Here is a 3,250-nt window from a genome sequence, read left to right as displayed (position 1 = left end):
ATAAAGAACTCTTACAATTCCACAATGAAAAAATAAACTCAATTAATAAATGGGCAAAGGATACGAACAGGTGTTTCTCCAAAGAAGATATACAAATGGCTAATAAGCACATGAGATGATGATCAACAGCATTAGTCAACAGGGAAAGAGAAATCAAAACCACATTGAGATACCACTTGAACGCACCAGGATGGGTATAAGTGAAGACAGACAATAACAAGTGCTGGTGAGGATGTGGAGAAACAGGAACCTTCTTTCATTACGGGGAAGAATGTAAAATAGGGCAGCCAGTTTGGAAAAGTCTGGCAGTTTTCCAAACTCTTAAACAAAGTGTTGACATTATGGCCCAGCAATTCCACTCCTAGGTTTATATTCAAGAGAAATGAAAACACACCCCCACAAAAACCTGGCACAAATGCTCACAGCACCATTATTCATAATCAAACAAATGGAGCAACTCAAATGTCCACCAGTTGATGAAAGGATGAACAAAATGTGGTATATCCATACAATGGATTATTTGCTAATAAAAAGGAATGAAGTACTGATACATGTTAGAACAATGATGGACCCAAAAAACATTACGCTAGGTGAAGGAAGCCAGTCACAAAAAGACCACATAATGTATGATTCCATTTATATAAAATCTCTAGAACAGGCAAATTTATATAGACAGAAGATTAGAGGTTGCCCAGGACAAGAGGGGGGAGGGGTGGCAGTGATTGCTAACAGGTACTGGGATGAAGCAAATGTTGTAAAACTGATTATGATGACAACTGCACTCTGTAAATATATGAAAAACCACTGACTTGTATACTTTAAATGGTGAAATTTATAATAGGTGAAATATCTCAATGAAAATGTGAAACAAACAAAGGTTGACCAGTGGCCGTGAGATCATGAGACTCTTGCTGTGGATCACTCACATTCTAGATCTCCTCTTGGCACTGTTCCCACAGCACAAACAGGCAAGCGGTCACTTTCCTCCACCTGGGGGCTCAGACCATCTGGTCAGTATGATACAAGCTTTTGTCATTTTTGGAATGCAGTGCTGCAATGTGCTCCTGCCCCAACCTGCTGGAGGGGCCCAAGAAGCCCGCCGCTGGCTAGAGCTCATGGCAGGAGCCCTCCGGTTTGCTGAGTGGGCAGGAAAGGGGCTTAACACTGCAAAGTAGAACACTCACAGTACGGCTTGGAAATTTGCCTTGTGACAACTCTGGGCAAAGTCCTCCTCACTCCTGCAGTCTCCCCCACCTCCCACCCCCAAATGGAGTCTGCTATTCTAGGTCAACACACTTTAAATATTGGTGCATTTGGAATCAGCTAGAATTATATAATGATCAAACAGGAAAGACCTCTCAAAGTGTTATGCAATGGAGCACTGACTCCGGAGCCACTTCCCAACTGGGTGACCTAGGGCCAGTTCCTCCACCTTTCTGGGTCTCAGCGTCTCCATCTGGAATATAGGAATGATAAAGGCAACTGCTTCCTACGATTGCTGTGAAGATTAATCTACCGTTGATCCATGTAAAATGTTTANTTTGGTCATTGTTTTCTAGTTTACTTCTGTTAAAGACACAGAACATTCTTTTAAATCTGGCAGGGTTTCTACGACAGCCCACGATATGGTCGATCTTACTGAATGCTCCATGGGCATTTGAAAAAATGCAGTCTTCTGCTGTTGTTTGGGGGATTATTCTATAAATGTCAATTAGGTCAATTGGTTGACAGTGTTCAGGTCTACATATTTGAATAATTTACAGTCTATTTGTTCTACAGATTACTGAGAGTTACTGAATGCTGAAGTTTCCACGTGTAATCATGGATCTATTTCTGCCTGCAGTTCTATCGGTTTCGGCTTCACATATTGTTTTTAGATGTGTACACATTTAAGGTTCCTGTCTTTTTGATGAATTCACCCTTTTATAATTATGGAATGTCTTCTTTATCCCTTGCAATTTTTCCCAGTCTACTTTGTCTAATATCAATATAGCCAATCCAGCTTTCTTTTTATTAGTGTTTGCATTGTATACTTTTTCCTATCCTTTTATTATTTTTTAACTTTTAAAAAAGACTTTAATTTTTAAGAGCACTTTTAGGTTTAAATCAAAATTGAGAGGGAGGTACAAAGCCGCTCCTGCTCTCACACTTGCATAGCCTTCCCCATTGTCAGCATCACTCACCTGAATGGTACTTTTTTTGTCCTTTTACATTGATACATCATAATCACCCAAAGTTCATAGTTTACCCTAGTGTTCACTCTTGCTGTTGTACCTTCTATGGATATATGTATAATGATATATATCCCTCATTATTCAAATCCCACCACAAACCCCAACCTCCCAGCAACCACTTATCCTTTTTGTCTCCATAGTTTTGCCTTTTCCAGAATGTGTCATATAGTTGGAATATTTCAGTGTGTACCCTTTTTAGATTGGCTCTTTCACTTAGTAATATGCACGTAAGATTCTTCCATGTCTTTTCATGGCTTGATAGCTTATTTCTTTTAAGTGTTGAATAATATTCCCTTGTCTGGATGTACCACATTTATTTACCCATGTACCTACTGAAAGACATCTTGATTTCTTCCAAGTTTCGGCAATTATTAATAAAGCTGCTATAAAGATCCTTGTGCAGGTTTCGTGTGGACATGAATCTTCAACCTCTTTGAGTAAACACCAAGGAGTATGACTGCTGAATCATATGGGTGGAGTACGTTTAGTTTTGTGAGGAACTGACAAACTGTCTTCTAAAGTGGCTGTGCATTTTNGAGTACGTTTAGTTTTGTGAGGAACTGACAAACTGTCTTCTAAAGTGGCTGTGCATTTTGGGTTCCCATCAGCAATGTATGAGTGTTATTGTTGCTCTACATCCTTGTCAGCATTTGTTGTTGTCAGTGCTTAGGACTTGGGCCATTCTAATAGGTGTGTCATGGTATCTTATTGTTGCTTTAGTTTGCATTTCCTTGATGACCTATGAGGTAGAGCTACTTTTCATATGCTTAGTTACCTTTATATTTTTGGTGAAGTCTCTATTTGGCCCATTTTTATTTTTATTTATTTTTTAGCTGAGCCATCCTGCCACCTGTTGGCAGCTCAGCGGCAGCTCAGCTCAGGCCGGGAATTGAACCGGCGACCCTGTTGCTCAGAGCTCACACTCTTGAGTGAGCTCTTAACCAACTGAGCCACTCGGCCGGCCCCTTTGGCTCATTTTTAAAATCAGGTTCTTATTTTTTTATTGTTGAGTTTTA

The 3,250-nt window shown here is 39.9% G+C and overlaps 1 protein-coding gene across 1 annotated transcript in view; it reads right to left on the bottom strand.

Annotated features, from left to right (window-relative positions):
* The window catches only part of PLEKHA8 (pleckstrin homology domain containing A8), a 54,990-nt gene extending 52,338 nt beyond the window's left edge, over positions 1-2,652 (bottom strand). Inside the window, exon 1 of the mRNA XM_019639878.1 lies at positions 2,556-2,652. Within this exon, the coding sequence (XP_019495423.1) occupies positions 2,556-2,652 (97 nt within the window). The remainder of the gene's footprint in view (positions 1-2,555) is intronic.
* Between the last annotated feature and the right edge of the window lie 598 nt (positions 2,653-3,250).

The sequence above is a fragment of the Hipposideros armiger genome, unplaced genomic scaffold (assembly GCF_001890085.2).
Source record: "Hipposideros armiger isolate ML-2016 unplaced genomic scaffold, ASM189008v1 scaffold_47, whole genome shotgun sequence".
Lineage (NCBI taxonomy): Eukaryota > Metazoa > Chordata > Mammalia > Chiroptera > Hipposideridae > Hipposideros > Hipposideros armiger.
Note: the sequence above shows the minus strand (reverse complement) of the source record. Positions and strands in the feature narration are given on the sequence as shown.